Raw genomic sequence first — 14,719 nt, forward strand, 5'->3', positions numbered from 1 at the left:
GTGCCCTTCTAAAGTCCACAATCAGCTCCTTCGTTTTTGTGACATTCAAGAGGAGCCTGTTGTCCTGACACCAGAGTGCCAGGTCAGCCACCTCCTCCCAGTAGGCCTTCTTATCGTAATTGGAGATCAGGCCCACCACCACAGTGTCATCAGCAAACTTGATTACAGAGTTGGAGCTGAACCTGGCCACACAGTCATGTGTGTACAGGGGGTACAGTAGGGGGCTGAGGACACAACCCTGGGGGGGATCCTGTGTTCAGGGTGAGGGGGTTGGATGTATATCACCCCATCTTGACCAACTGGGGCCTGGCGGTGCGAAAGTCCAGGACCCAGGCACACAGAGGAGTGTTAAGCCCCAGTTTCAGCAGCTTCTCAGCCAGTCTGGTGGGGGCTATCGTATTGAAAGCTGAGCTGAAGTCTATGAACAACATCCTCACATAGCCCCCCCTTCTGGCTGTCAAGGTGAGAGAGAGCGGTGTGCAGAACCTGGGAGACCGCACCATCCGTGGATCTGTTGTGGTCCAACCACATTGAAGTGACAGGCAAGAAGACACACCGATGCCTCTACTTCTTCAGGAGACTGAGGAAATTCGACGTGTCGAATGATTCTTACAAACCTCTAAAGATATGTTATAGAAAGCATTCTGTCTTGTTGCATTAGAGCTTGTTTTGGGCACTGCTCTGCAGAAATTGTAGAGTTGCGGATGTAGTCTAATCCATCACACAGAACCGACTCCCCACCACTGACTTCATGTGGCCTCGGAGGGGCAGCCAATATAATTAAGGATCTTTCCCACCCTGGTTATTTATTCTTCTCCCCACTCCATTCAGACAGAAGATATAAAAGCTTGAAAGGCATACTATCAGGACTCAGGTAAAGCTTCTTCCCCACTGTTATTAGACATCTGAATGGTTCTTCTATAAGCTAGGGCACAGGCCCAATTCTCCAACTAACCTGATTGTAGATATCGGACTTTTTCTCTGGAACTGTTGCACTAAAATGCTGAGAAGTATATTCAGCATGATGGTATCTTTGCTTTACCATTTGCACATGTTTGGTTTGATTGTATTCATGTGAAGAATTATCTAATTTGATTGGATAGCACACTGTCACTTTCAGTACACGTGACAATAATAAACTCAAACCTAAACAAAGTTGGCTCAATACATAGATACATAGAAAATAGGTGCAGGAGTAGGCCATTCGGCCCTTCGAGCCTGCACCGCCATTCAATATGATCATGGCTGATCATCCAACTCAGTATCCTGTACCTGCCTTCTCTCCATACCCCCTGATCCCTTTAGCCACAAGGGCCACATCTAACTCCCTCTTAAATATAGCCAATGAACTGGCCTCAACTACCCTCTGTGGCAGAGAGTTCCAGAGATTCACCACTCTCTGTGTGAAAAAGTTTCTTCTCATCTCGGTCCTAAAGGATTTCCCCCTTGTCCTGGACTTCCCCAACATCGGGAACAATCTACCTGCATCTAGCCTGTCCAATCCCATAAGAATTTTGTACGTTTCTATAAGATCCCCTCTCAATCTCCTAAATTCTAGCGAGTATAAGCCAAGTCTATCCAGTCTTTCTTCATATGAAAGTCCTGACATCCCAGGAATCAGTCTGGTATGTGTGAGAAAGAACTGCAGATGCTGGTTAAAATCAAAGGTAGACACAAAAAGCTGGAGTAACTCAGCGGGTGAGGCAGCTCCCTGTTGCAATAATTTTTTAAATGTTAAACATTAGTGAATGTATGCATTATGGTAATCACACCATTCTTTTTTTTTAAGGGAGACCCACTTGGGTGGTATTGGTGGAAAGCGAGTGAGACGAATAAAAACGATGGAACTTTAGGATTTGGTGAAAACCAGCCTCAGTTCAGCTGACATGAAGCATATGACAATGCGGATTGGAGTTACTATTTCGTACCAGGTAGCACATCACATTTAGGATTAGTCTTAGAATATAAGTAGAGACTAGAGAAGCTGATATCAATCTTCATGATGCAGTAAAGTATTGAAGGGTGTTCAAAGGTAGATTATAAGAGGGTTTCAAAGAGGTACAGAAGATTAAATTGTTTCTACTAACAGGAAGGATCACTACACAGACACAAATTTAAGGCAAATGACAAACAAAATAGTTGATAGGGAAGAGGTCAAATTTTCTTTTAAAGAAATGCAATATCTGAAATGGTGGTGCAAGCAGAATCAATAGTATTTCCAAAGAGGAATAGATTAATTAGTCACAGTAACATTTGTATAAAGGGGCAGGGAGTGAGAATAATGGAACTGGTCTCTTATAGGGAGAATAGACTGAATTATCTCCTCTGGACTTTATGGTTCAAAAATGACAAAACTAAATCAGGCAATACCCAACTTTATGAAACACCGTCTGATAAATACAATGTTTGAAAATTATGAAGATTCTGTAACTCTTCAACATACCCAATCTTAGTAATAGATCTTTTGGAGCCAAGATCGACCTAAAGCGCTTAAATCTAATTAAAAAGTTGAACCTTGGCTGTTGCCATGTATTTTACTGGGATCTGAATGAAGAGCAGTAAACGCCATTGTTACAGGTTCAGATGAAAGTCCATTTTACCAGCAAGTCATATCTTTCCAAAGAGGTTTCCCAGCAGATAAGCATAAAACTGGATCTTTCTTCAGGTAAGATGCACTGCACCCAGTTTTCCATTTCGTTGGGCTGTGGGTGAGACATTATTTAACTCAGATTTGATAATTTAATGCCTTATTATTTCAATTTGAAAAAGCACAAGGCCTTCATGCAAAGGAAAGAAAACATTGTGCAAGCCTTGCAGCTGCAAGCACATTCTGTTTCAAAATATCTTGCCCAATTGCATTACAAAGTATAAATAATGTGACTCCAATGTTCTGCTCACAATTGTTCTCTTTGTAATCTTCAACAAGGTTACAATATCACATTGTTTTGTTTTAAGCTTGACTCAGCATTTGGGTTTTTTTTTTTGGTCAGGCTTAACATCTGTGAGCAACTTTTTTTAAACTTGGTGGATGAAGAATAAGCCGCCACACTTCAGAGTTTGATGGAAAAAGAGCTCCCACAGGAGCATCCGTGCTCTGCCCGCGGATTGTGCAATATTTGGAAAGAACTCCGGATCAGTTCCTCGCTGTAGTCCACTGTGCCTCCCTTCAGGTACTCCAGACTGTCACAATCAATGACAATACAAACGCCATCCTGTTCAATGACCCTAATTTGCAAAGACAAGTGTAGAGCAGAAAATTACACATCTTCCAAAAATGTGTTTTATTCCACATAACATAATAAGCCATAAATTTATTTAATACCAGATACAAACTCAAGGTCACAATAGCAGGTTGCATACACTCTGAGAGGATCACTTATCAGGTAACAGTCTTATAAATCAAAGTGCGGCATTTTCACCATATTGTGTATAAGTTGCACAACATGCAAACACAGTATCAACCTTTATTTAAGATGCTTTCATGTCCTTCCAAAGCTCCGTGGTGTAAACCAGTGCTTCTTAAACTGGTGAATGGTTTACCCAAGGGCAAATTAAATTATTTTGGGGTTAATTAAACTAGAGGGGTTATGACTTAATTTATTCAGATTTTTTTTTCTGTACTTAAAAAAGGTATTGCCATTAAAGTGGCCAGTAAGCTCTTATTGCAGTGGAGCTGGAAATTTGATATGTTTTTTTTCTCTCTACCTATGGTTTTCTAATTTCAAAGTAGCAGGATATTTCCCAAATTTACTGCAATATAACCTTTTAGGGAAGACCAGACCAGCTAGTGGGATCATAAATGTATAAATGGCAGCACTGGAGGATCACCATAGGCAACTGTTGAACTGTAACTTTACTTTGTGTAGCAAATTAGTTACCAAAGTTGATATTTGGTGGTATTGTGAGCTTTCGTCGGGGAGAGTTATAGAAAGTTATATTAGTTGGATACTAATATATTAATTCGCCTACTGGTACTCCATGGTTTTTTGAGCTAGTTTTCCAAGAAAAAAACTGCAGTAATCAAAGCCCGAAAGGGTAGGATGGGGCCGAAGCCTAGTGTTTAGACATTGGAATGTTTTTAGCCAACTCCAGTGGTAAACTTCTTTTTTTTTTTCACTCCTAGTTTTCTTTACATATTTTTAGGATCTTCACAAAGTTGAATAAAATAAAAACTTCAGAAATGAGTTAATTTATGGTTTTTGCTCATGTGACAAAATAAATTATATTTTAAATTATACACAAGGGAGAATAATACGAAAATTACCAAAAAACAAAAGAACATTTAGTCGAGGGTGAATGAAATGTTGTGATCAAGACTCAAGGGTGAATGACACTGAAATAGTTTAAAAAGCACTGGTGTAAACTATGTGATTATTCCTGTCGGAATTTACTGATTAAAGTAGTTCTTTGTGTAAGGAATGTAATTTGTTGCCATCCACAATCCAATGAGATATGAAAGAAATTTGAGATCTTGGTTACAAGATCAGTACTCAGGAAAATGACAATAAAGATATACTGATACTGACAATACAACATCACACAATACTGGTACAGCATAATACTATGGATGATTTTTTGAAAGCTAGAAGTTAAACACAAAATGCTGGAGTAACTCAGCTGGACAGGCAGTGTCTCTGGAGAGAAGGAATGGGTGACATTTTGGGTCAATACCTTTCTTCAGACTGGATGAAAGCTAAGGTGGTTCTGTGGGGAGGGATGGGGATGGGGAGAAATTGCCAATGACAAAATCTGGAGCTAGACATGGAATTTAGAGAAAAAGCCCAGATACGATGGTTGTTCGTCATGAACTTCTGAAATTACCCCCTTTGAAATGAATCTCAATGGTAATTTCTCAATAAGCTCAAAAAGATTTCACCTTTTCCAAATATTTAAAGTCCAAAGTATTATCAAATGATTAATGAGATTCCATTCAAAGATGTATCCACTTTGTAGACCCCATACACGTGCAGTCCCAGCTTCAAAGAATTGCATATATTCATTGATTCTAAAATCACCTCTCTCGAACATCATCCATCCAAACACACAGCGCTCTAAGAAGTCATTGCCTATTATGGAACCACACATGCATTTGTAATAGTGGGAGAATACTGTGATCCAGCAAAAAATAAAATTGTGATAACTCCAAACAAAACTCAGCAATTTTTTTTTACCTGTCATCTGAGTTTAGTGTTTTATCCAGTATGAACTTATACTGGAACCCTGAGCAGCCACCTCCTTCCACTTGTACCCTCAGGAATTCATCCTTGTCCAAGATTTTCTGGAGGCGCTGCAAAACAGTGATTATTTAAAGAAACTTTAATTTTATATAATTCTTCAGAAAGCTGCCACAAAGTATAGTGAGGAAAACTGCAGATACTGCAGATATGAAATAAAAACAAGAAATGCTGGAAATCTCAGCAGGTCAGGGAATGTCAGTGGAGGAAAAAAAAAAGTCAGCATTTCAGGTTAAAGCACAAATGAACTGGTTGGAGCATCTCCATGCAATGGCATTTCTTACTGATTTATTACAGCTAAAGTAAAACTTTATCTGACGATGGCCGCTGATCAGCAGACTTTCTAGATCTGTGGATGTTTTTCCAAATTCCACACTCTTTTAAAGATTATATGAAAAGATCTTCTATAATGCCATAGTATAATAACTTTATCCAGTGAACCCAGTAAGTTTCAGGGAAGTGCAGGAAACAGAACCAGGTAATGTTCAACCTGCAGGAACCTGGGGCCAGTGACTTTCATGGAAGGGAAAGAACAGGGTCCTCGGTCTATTCAAGGAAGTACAGGAATTATCACCCAGTGTGCCTGGCACCAAACCATCAAGATGTTTCAATGTGAACTTGTACTTGATGGAACGCAACTGGAGGAACAGCACCTCATATTATGCTCGGGCAGCTTACAACCCGACGGTATGTACATTGAATTCTCCAGTTTTAGGTAACCCCTACAACTCGCCCCCCCCACCGTCCAAATATAAAAGCCTGCCCCTCCTCCCTCCACACTGTGCCCCATCTGGACTCGCTCCTATTTCCCCCCTCCCCCTACATCCCGAGCTCTGGTTTCACAATCCGCAACTCTTCACTCCCTTTGTCTCACACCTTCGGTTTTAAAGATAGACACAAAATGCTGGAGTAACTCAGCAGGTCAGGCAGCATCACTGGAGAAAATGGATAGGTGAGGTTTTTAGGATCAGGACCCTTCTGTAGAAGACCCCTGAGTTACATAGAAACATAGAAAATAGGTGCAGGTGTAGGCCATTCGGCCCTTCGAGCCATTCAATATGATCATGGCTGATCATCCAACTCAGTATCCTGTACCTGCCTTCTCTCCATACCCCCTAATCCCTTTAGCCACAAGGGCCACATCTAACTCCCTCTTAAATATAATAATAATAATAATACATTTTATTTAATGGGCGCCTTTCAGACATCTCAAGGACACCTTACATAGTAATCGGAATAAAAACATATAATCCGAATATAATAAGTAATAAAGACATCACAGAGACACAAATTAAAAACAGAATTCAATCCAAAAACAGAAAATCAAAAACACAGTGTGAAGAGGGAGCAGCGGCAGCCAAAGCGCGCCAGCGTCCACTCTCTCTTCACGGCAGCCATCTTGGACACAGACCTACAGGACTACAATTAGACAAAAAAATATAGCCAATGAACTGGCCTCAACTACCTTCTGCGGGAGAGAATTCCAGAGATTCACCACTCTCTGTGTGAAAAAAAGTTTACCTCATCTCGGTCCTAAAAGATTTCCCCTTTATCCTTAAACTGTGACCCCTTGTTCTGGACTTCCCCAACATCGGGAACAATCTTCCTGCATCTAGCCTGTCCAACCCCTTAAGAATTTTGTAAGTTTCTATAAGATCCCCCCTCAATCTTCTAAAAATACTCTAGCATTTTATATCTATCTTTGGTATAAACCAGCATCTGCAGTTCATTTTTATTATATTAGTGACGTTGAGGTACACAACTGAAGATGTGTCTGATTGGTAGCAAAATCACCTAGTGGTCACTCCCAAGAATACCGGGTGTCAGTTGTGGTGAAGAACCTTAGGGATTGTAACATCCAGTCCTACTAATCAATACCTTCGGTTTTCATCTCTGGACTTTGCTCCTACCATCTGCCTATTAAAAACTTGTCTTGCCTTTGTTTACCTAACACTTGCAACGCTTTGTCCTGCCTCTCTTCTCTTCCAGCTTTCTCTCCCCCCCCCCCCCCCCACGATCAGTCTGAAGGGTCTCAATCTGAAATGTTACCGATTGAAATGGCTATTGAAATGGACCGAAGGCATCTTATCAATTTTACCTTAACACAGCTATCACTGATTGACACGGTATCCTGGGGTAATCCAGACTTCGCCTCTGTATCTTGACCAGCTGAAAAGTACCTTCTAGTTAACTGAGAATTTAATAACTGTGGGTGGGTTACAACTTGGGTCATGTTAGCTAATAACACAGGATGGCTCTGCAAGGAAATGGACAAACATGGCACCCTGTCAAAAATACAAGAATGAAAACAGTCAGTTAACAGAAGAGTGGACAAAGTAAGAAACATCTTGACAATTTTAATCTTTGTTCAAATCCACTAAACAGCCTTATGTGTCAACTAGCACAGTATTACCATTGCAGTTAGAAAGAGTCAGTCCACATAGTTAATCTGACACAAGTCAAGGCATGGCAGAGTCATTGTGTTTTTTTACAGAGTGACACATTCCATGAAAGAAAGCAGTCAACTTATCAATGTCTAATTAGCTGGGTATACTTTGAGCTGACACATTCTGAGAGCTGTGTCCTGCGCACCATTGCCAGCAAACTGCGAAAATTACTATGGGAATTCAGACTGACCTTATTGATTCCTTAAATAGTCAGCACTGACAAACTTGAGAAATGAGTGCTGGCCTTGAATTAACCTGTCATTAACCTCAAGAGTAAATTAGCAACTTGCTCATTTTCACCAACTGCTGGTATTAATTCTGTTTGACTCCACAGGTGACAGAACTTTCAATTATGTCAGCACATCACTATTAAGAAATTAATAGCAGCAGTTTAGGGTCAGTGGCTATGGATCATTCCATCTGAGTATGAGACCTTGATGCTTGGTCAGAGTGGGATGAAAGAGACTTGTATTCATAGTCTTTAAAACACTTCCAGCCATTTTGTATAGAAGATAGACAAATAATACCTGTTTCACAATCCAATGATGGTGGTATTGTTTGAAACCCAATTGTTGGCCACAATGTGAAAAAAATCCCTGTTCTTTTCAAATAATGTCTCTGAATATTTTAGATGCATCTCAATAATAACTGGATTTATGCCATCTGAAAACAGGCATCACTATCTCAGGTAAAAGGCTAGACTGTGGTGAAATGTAACTACATGAAAGGCTCCAGTCTACTCGAATAATCTGTATTAAATTTATATTTCACATCAGGAATCTGACCAATTTACAAATAAATTCCCACTATGATGAAGTTATTTTAAACTGATCCTTTTCAGATCTGAGATATCCCTTCATTACTCGGTCTACAACCCTTCATTACTGGGGTAATCCAAAAACATTAAAATTAAGTCAAGCAACAGATATTCATTACTTTCAATGCACTTGGAAATGTTATGGGTTTAAAATTTAAAATAAGGTAGTGACCTTCGGCTATCAAATCCACCCACAGAGGTATGGGGGAGGAGGGAAGGGAGTTTAAATCATTTCTAAGTCATTAACAAATAACTGATTAGAAATAATGAATTTGAAAAGTTAAAACCTCATACTTTGAAGGGGTATGAATTACTCCTACTCAACTTCAACAGTCACCCTCAGTTGCTTCCTATTTAACTTTCACCTAGTCATCCATGTACATACAATATTGATTCAGATTTCTTTCTCCACAGCCTGACTGCTTGGTACATTTTTCAGCTTTACAGGTCACACTTTTGCATACATTTTTCTAAGTTTTTCTACTCTCTTACTATACTTATAGAAAATAGGTGCAGGAGGAGGCCATTCGGCCCTTCAAGCCAACACCGCCATTCATTGTGATCATAGCTGATCGTCCCCAATCAATAACCCGTGCCTGACTTCTCCCCATATTCCTTGATTCCACTAGCCCTTAGAGCTCTATCTAACTGTCTCTTAAATCCATCCAGTACTCATATGGACATTTGTTCCCTTGTTATTCTCTAGTTACCCCCAATGCACACCACCAGATTCGGGGACAATTTCTTCCCAGATGTTATCAGGCAACTGAATCATCCCACCACAAACTACCATAGTAGTGCTGAACTACTATCCACCTCTTTGATGACCCTCAGACTATCCTTGATCAGACTTTGCTGGTTTTACCTTGCACTAAACTTTATTCCCTTATCATGTACATGGATCGATTGTAATCACGTATTGTCTTTCTGCTGACTGGTTAGCATGCAACAAAAAGCTTTTCACTGTACCTTGGTACACGTGACAATAAACTAAACTAACTAAACAACCTAGGTCAACCAAAGAGGTCAGCAACCTGGATTCACCATACGAGAGATATTTTCTCTTGCCCTGTCAAGTCAAGTCATTCAAGCCACCCTAAAGTGCAGTGAAATAAATTTGCCAGCAGCGGTACAAAAGAACACACAATACACAATAAAACATTTAACACAAACATCCACCACAGCATTCATCACTGTGGTGGAAGGCAGTTTGGTCAGTCTTCCTCTATTTTCCCCCGTGGCCGGGACCCCTCACCCACTCTCTCTGCTATTTAAAATGTCCACCCCTCACCACTCTCTCCGCTATTTACAATGAACTAATTTTCTCTTTTGTGAATACAAGGAACTGCAAGCTGCTGGTTTACAAAAAACAAAACCAAAAAGTGCCAGATTAACTCAGCGGGTCAGGCAGCATCTCTGAACATGAATATGTGACGCTTCAGGTCTGGAAGATCTGAACTTGAAACGTCAACTATCTGTTTTGCAAAGATACTGTCTGACTCGCTGAGTTACTCCAGCGTGTTGTGTTATCATTTTATTTTGCTCATTCTAGCCAAAGGACCCGAGGCATTAAATATTCATTCAATTTTTGGTTTGTATTTCGGATTGCCAACATCCGCCATGCATCCCAGTCACACAACAAAATCCTGACTTGCAGATGTATTGACATTTTTTATCAATGCCATGGGAAAGTTCTGGAACAAACTAGTCAAATAAACTGCGAAGTACCTTCTAGAGTTCACATAGAACAGTACAGCACAGAAACTGGCCCTTCGGCCCATAGTGTCTGTGCCAAACATGATGTCATGACCACCCCTTAGCTGCCTGCACATAATCTATATACCTCCATTTTCACATGGAAAAGTCTCTTAAATGCAACTATTTTATCTGCCCCCACCGCCAACAGTGCATTCCAGGTACTCCTCACCCTCTGTGAGTAAAAATAACTTGCCCTGCACATCTCCTTTTGCCCTTCACTTTAAATCTATGCCCTCATGGGAAATAAGTTCTGACTGCCTACCCTAGTTATGCCTCTCATCATTTTATATACTTCCGTCAGGTCTCCCCGCTACCTTCAACATTCCAGAAAAAACAATCCAAATTTGCCCAACCTCTCCCCTAGAATCATAGAAAATAGGTGCAGGAGTAGGCCATTCGGCCCTTCGAGCCTGCACCGCCATTCAATATGATCATGGCTCTCTAATCCGGTCATCATTCTGGTAAAACTCCTCTACACCTTTTCCAAAACCCCAATATTTTCCTGTAATGGGGTGACCAAAGCTGTACACAAATGCTGCTAGAAGCTAAAATACACCTAAATGCTGCATCATGACTTCAAGATAACATAAGCCTCCATGTTTTTGAGGACAGCTATGGATGTGCAATAATTGCAGATATTGCCAGAAATGTCTAAATCACTCATAAAACACCAGTTAAAATTTCCTAATACATGAATGATACTTTATTGCCAGAAATGATAATGTAAATCAAGAGGTATATCATTTAAGTTAATATCAAATGTGTGTGCATATTAGTTTTCACCGAGGTATTCAGAGGTTTGAAAATCTCGTTTTTATCTCTTCAAATAACAAAAATCAAAACACCACCCTGTTGCGCAAGTATGCAAACTAAAATAAAAGTTCAAGTTCAGATTCGAGTTCAACTTCAGCACTGTTGAAGGCTGCATGATAAGACAAGGTCAAATGATAACAGCCAATTATCAGTGTGACTGTCAAGGAGGATTTTAATAGCTGCAACCAGCATAAGATTTTAATAGCTGCAACCAGCATAAGATTTCAATCATATGCATCCCACAATATGGTATTTCATCTACATCAATAATGTTTTATTGCTCAATACAGATGTTAGTTGACAGTTTTAAGGGCACAGAATAACAGTTCATTGCCCCACGGTATGGATTTAAAAGTTACACTTTCTCATCTCACCAAGAAATATATTATGGAGGTGGTTTAGGGTGAGGTACACCAAATGATGAAGGACACACAAGTAGAAAGTAAGAAACCTTTCTCCCTGGTAGAAGTATACAAAACCAGAAGGCTTAAGTTTAAGTAAAAGGTAGGAGGTTTATAAGGGATCATAGAAAAAAAAAAAAAATTCCCACTGGAGAGTGGCTGGTATCAATCATAAACTGCCTGCATGAACAGCGGCTCATGTAATATTTAAGTATTGAGGCATGCACTTAAATTGCAAAGACACAGAAGGCTATATACTAATTGTTAGAAAACATTAGTATATAGAGGTACTCCATAACTGGCATGACCATGGTGGGTCAAAGGGCCTATTTCTGTATTGTATAACTCCATATTAATTAAAGGTTAAGTCCATTTCTCGCTATAAACATTGCCTAGCTGAGTATCTCAGGTGTTTAAATTGTAGATCTTCAGCATAAACTAGTTTATAATCTGCTCTCTCCTAACATTTTCAGAATGGTTTTATTTTATTGAGACAATATTAACCTACAGGTTTGGACATCCATGGCAAGCAGTTGCAGTTAATATCAGGCTGACAGATAGAATTATACAAACACCAGCAATACCATGACTGATTAACAATAACATATGGAGAGATAATGTGGTTTAAGGATTCACCAGATATTCACAGAGAATGCATCTAATATTCACAATATAAGAGTATTTGCAGCAAATACATAATTGTGATGTTAAGTATCGGTATATCAGTGTCAACTTTCTAAAGGAAGTTGGCTACCTTCTAAAGGAAGTGGCCTTGGTGAGACCACACCTGGAGTATTGTGTACAGTTTTGGTCTCCTAATCCGAGGAAAGACATTCTTGCCATAGAGGAAGTACAGAGAAGGTTCACCAGACTGATTCCTGGGATGGCAGGACTTTCATATGAAGAAAGACTGGATAGACTCGGCTTGTACTCGCTAGAATTTAGAAGGTTGAGGGGGGATCTTATAGAAACTTACAAAATTCTTAAGGAGTTGGACAGGCTAGATGCAGGAAGATTGTTCCCGATGTTGGGGAAGTCCAGAACAAGGGGTCACAGTTTAAGGATAAGGGGGAAGTCTTTTAGGACCGAGATGAGAAAAAAGATTTTCACACAGTGGTGAATCTGTGGAATTCTCTGCCACAGAAAGTAGTTGAGGCCAGTTCATTGGCTATATTTAAGAGGGAGTTAGGTGTGGCCCTTGTGGCTAAAGGGATCAGGGGGTATGGAGAGAGGCAGGTATAGGATACTGAGTTGGATGATCAGCCATGATCATATTGAATGGCGGTGCAGGCTCGAAGGGCCGAATGGCCTACTCCTGCACCTAATTTCTATGTTTCTACCTGTAATGAGAGAGCTTGAGCTGGCTGGGACTTGGACCACAGGAGGAAGGGTGATCTTAAGGAGGAGTACAAAATCATGAGAGGAATAGGTCAGGTACACGCAGAGTGTCTTGCCCAGAGTAGGGGAATGGAGAACCAGAGAACATAGGTAGGGAGTAACTTTTTCACACAAAGGGTGGTGGGTGTACGTAGCGATCTGCCGGAGGAGGTAGTTGAGGCAGGAACTATCGCAATGTTTAAGAAACATTTGGACAGGTACATGGATAGGACAGATTTAGAGGATTATTGGCCAAAGGGAGGCAGGTGGGACTAGTGTAGCTAGCATGTTGACCGGTGTGGGCAAGTTAGGCCGAAGGGCCTGTTTCCACGGTGTGAGATTCTATAACTTTAACCCTACTGTGAAATAGATAAGGACATAAGTGATAGGAGCAGAATTAGGGCATTCAGCCCATCAGGTTTACCATCGCCATTCAATCATGGCTGATCTATCTCTCCATCCTAACCCCATTCTTCTGCCTTCTCTCCATAACCCCTGACACCCGTACTAATAAAGAATCAATCTATCTCTGCCTTACAAATATTATTGGCTTGACCTCCACAGCCTTCTGCGACGATAAATTCCAGATTCACCACCCTCTGACTAAAGAAATTCCTCCTCCTCTCCTTTGTAAAGGAACATCCTTTAATTCTAGGCTGTGACATCTGGTCCTGGACTCTTCCACTCGTGGAAACAAGGGCCTTCACCCAAAATGTCACCCGTGCCTTCTCTCCAGAGATGTTGCCTGTCCCACTGAGTTACTCCAACTTTGTGTGTCTATCTACAGTTTAAACCAGCATCTACAGCTCCCTTCTACACTCTCCACATCATGAGAGGAATCGATCGGGTCGATGCACAGAGTCTCTTGCCCAGAGTAGGGGAATCGAGGACAAGAGGACATAGGTTTAAGGTGAAGGGGAAAAGATTCAATAGGAATCTGAGGGGTAACATTTTTACACAAAGGGTGGTGGGTGTATGGAACAAGCTGCCAGAGGAGATAGTTGAGGCTGGGACTATCCCAGTGTTTGGGAAACAGTTAAACAGGTACATGGATAGGACGGGTTTGGATGGATATGGACCAGACGCAGGCGGGTGGGACTAGTGTAGCTGGGACATGTTGGCAAGTTGGGCCAGTCTCCACACTGTATCACCACTCTATGACTCTACGCAGGCCTTTCACTATTCAACTTGTTGTTATCTTGACCTCGGGCCTCTTTACAAGATGCCAACCCGTTTGTGGGCGTCGAGCCAGTGCGTTTCAGTGGCCACTGACGGCTATAGTTTCTCACCTCCTCCTCCTCCACCACAATTCAGCAGCAACTAACAGGGATCTCCTCAGCAACCCGCTGGCCACCATTTTCCTCTCGGGGGTGGGGGGGGCGGAGACGGCGGAGACGCAGCAACTAACGCCGGAGGTCCCGCCCACTCACCCCTCCCATTGGTGCAGCTCCCATCCTCACACACGTTAGCCCAGAACCGACCGCTCCTATTGGCTACACGACGCGTCCATCATCAGCCAGGAGGGGGGGCGGGGCTATTGTCCCGCCTCCTACCGTCATTGGTGCAACGGCCGCTGGTTTATTTCACCGCGCGGCACTGTCATTGGATGTTGCACCTGCCTGTCATAGCTACCTGGGCGGGGCTTATATCGAGAGCAGTCTATGGCGAAATATCAGTCCCACCCACATCAGGAGGGGGAGATAGAGGGAAGAGGAGATAGAGGGAGGAGGAGATAGAGGGAAGAGGAGATAGAGGGAAGAGGAGATAGAGGGAGGAGGAGATAGAGGGAAGAGGAGATAGAGGGAGGAGGAGATAGAGGGAGGAGGAGATAGAGGGAAGAGGAGATAGAGGGAGGAGGAGATAGAGGGAGGA

At 41.5% G+C, this 14,719-nt stretch overlaps 1 protein-coding gene across 1 annotated transcript; it reads right to left on the reverse strand.

Moving 5' to 3' along the window:
• Positions 1–2,359: 2,359 nt before the first annotated feature.
• isca2 (iron-sulfur cluster assembly 2) lies at positions 2,360–14,220 on the reverse strand. Its single transcript, XM_033027648.1, has 4 exons — positions 14,137–14,220; positions 7,333–7,519; positions 5,172–5,287; positions 2,360–3,225 (listed from the first exon to the last, which is right to left on the reverse strand). Exons 1-4 carry the CDS (start codon positions 14,202–14,204, stop codon positions 3,051–3,053), a joined length of 546 nt encoding a protein of 181 aa, XP_032883539.1. The 5' UTR covers positions 14,205–14,220; the 3' UTR covers positions 2,360–3,050.
• Positions 14,221–14,719: the final 499 nt, after the last annotated feature.

Source organism: Amblyraja radiata, chromosome 9 (assembly GCF_010909765.2).
Source record: "Amblyraja radiata isolate CabotCenter1 chromosome 9, sAmbRad1.1.pri, whole genome shotgun sequence".
NCBI lineage: Eukaryota > Metazoa > Chordata > Chondrichthyes > Rajiformes > Rajidae > Amblyraja > Amblyraja radiata.

Coding starts and splice junctions, on each gene's coding strand:
- isca2 (XM_033027648.1), bottom strand. CDS start 14,204: ATGGTGGCCAGCGGGTTGCTGAGGAGATCCCTGTTAGTTGCTGCTGAA. Junction 7,520..14,136: donor TTGTGGTGGAGGAGGAGGAG/GTGAGAAACTAT, acceptor TATTTTTGACAG/GGTGCCATGTTTGTCCATTT. Junction 3,226..5,171: donor ACACTAAACTCAGATGACAG/GTAAAAAAAAAT, acceptor TTTGCAAATTAG/GGTCATTGAACAGGATGGCG.